The following is a 1,592-nucleotide window of genomic DNA, read 5'->3' on the forward strand; positions in this document are numbered from 1 at the left end:
AAAGCTAACATAATATTTTTATATTAGCTCGGAGAACTGAAAAATATTAGATACTACATGATATTTTATGATATTTTCCCACTTAAGTACGTTTCTTGCCAGCTTACCTCTGTGAACCGAGCGGAGCCAAATAACTTTTTCGATCAGGTTCTAGAAAAGCAGTAGGCTTTAAGACTGACGAGTATTTGCTCTAGTATTTCACTGTGACACAGACAAAGGCGATCGAGATGGAAAACTGCAAACGCTTGCAGCTGTTTAACGTTGATAGAGCGAAATCAAGACATTTGTTCTTGTTCTCTTCCGATCTCCTCGTCGACATCGTGCGTCTAATAAACCTGCTGCCTGTGGCGCTAGATTAATGCGCTCAGCAGTGCCAACACACAACGCCAACCTTGCCGTCACTCACAATTGTCCCGGTACTCACGGTTGATTAGTAATACTTCAGCTAGTCGAGCGTTAACGACATCTGATTAGTTAATGTAGCCCGATTACGCAATCATTGAAAAATATAATATCGTATTAACTAATATTAAGTTGATATTTAATAATATCATATTGTCTCAAAAGAAAATATTAGGTGATATTTTTTATATTAACTGGTCTACAGGTGATATTTTCACAATATTAACTTCACCGATTTTGGAGTTACCATTAACCCCTGATCGTATCAGCTAATATTAAGTTGATATTTAATAATATCATATTGTCTTAGAAGAAAATATTACGTGATATTTTTTATATTAGCTGGTCTACAGGTAATATTTTCACAATATTAACTTCACCGATTTTGAAGTTACCATTAACCCCCTGTCCTAAATGCGGTATTAGCTAATATTAAGTTGATATTTAATAAAATCATTTTGTCAGAAGAAAATACTAGGTGATATTTTTATATTAGCTGGTCTACATGTGATATTTTCACAAATATTAACTTCACCTTACCATAAACCCCTAATTCCGAATTTCATTGTGCCAATGCTTTTCATTTTTTAACGCGTACAAGTAATCACCTGGGATGGGTTCCTGCCAGTATACTTCTGTATAGTAGGCAGAAATCTTGTACTGTACACTCCCGTGCCGTAGATCTATCGGCTGAAATGCATATCATTTTCAAATTTGCTGCGGCTGACAAATTCTCACTCCCCACAAGGTCCTTTCCGGTTCTCCTGACTTCCACGCTAGTGATGCGGGTTGGCTATGTGTGTGTGGTGGCCACAAGCATCATCCTTGCCACAAACAATGCAGTCTCAGATGCCGAAAGCCACACGAAACTCTCGACGACAACTGATTATTCCGAGACTAACAAGCGATTCCTAATTAGTTACGACATGGACGATTTGAACAAGGACGAGGAGAGAATGTCCAACTTTAACAATGCCAGGATAATCACTCCTCAAAAAGTCGACGACCTCGTGATGAAGGAGACGATTGAGCTCGCCCCAAAGAATATTGACTGGATCCTCCAAAGAGCAGACGGGAGAATCGACGGGTGGCTTGACGAAGCGACAAATGAGCCCAACCCAATTGGAAACATAGGCCAGATGCGGGCGAATTTCGAGGCTTGAAAGACAAAGGGGTAACGATTGATATGG

General features: G+C 39.3%; 1 protein-coding gene across 1 annotated transcript; it reads left to right on the forward strand.

Annotated features, from left to right (window-relative positions):
- Window positions 1-1,184: 1,184 nt before the first annotated feature.
- On the forward strand, window positions 1,185-1,565 carry PITG_05068 (secreted RxLR effector peptide protein, putative; the record flags this gene model as incomplete). Its single annotated transcript, XM_002905690.2, has 1 exon — window positions 1,185-1,565. One exon carries the CDS (start codon window positions 1,185-1,187, stop codon window positions 1,563-1,565), a length of 381 nt encoding a protein of 126 aa, XP_002905736.1.
- Between the last annotated feature and the right edge of the window lie 27 nt (window positions 1,566-1,592).

This window comes from Phytophthora infestans, genomic scaffold (assembly GCF_000142945.1).
Source record: "Phytophthora infestans T30-4 supercont1.6 genomic scaffold, whole genome shotgun sequence".
NCBI lineage: Eukaryota > Oomycota > Peronosporomycetes > Peronosporales > Peronosporaceae > Phytophthora > Phytophthora infestans.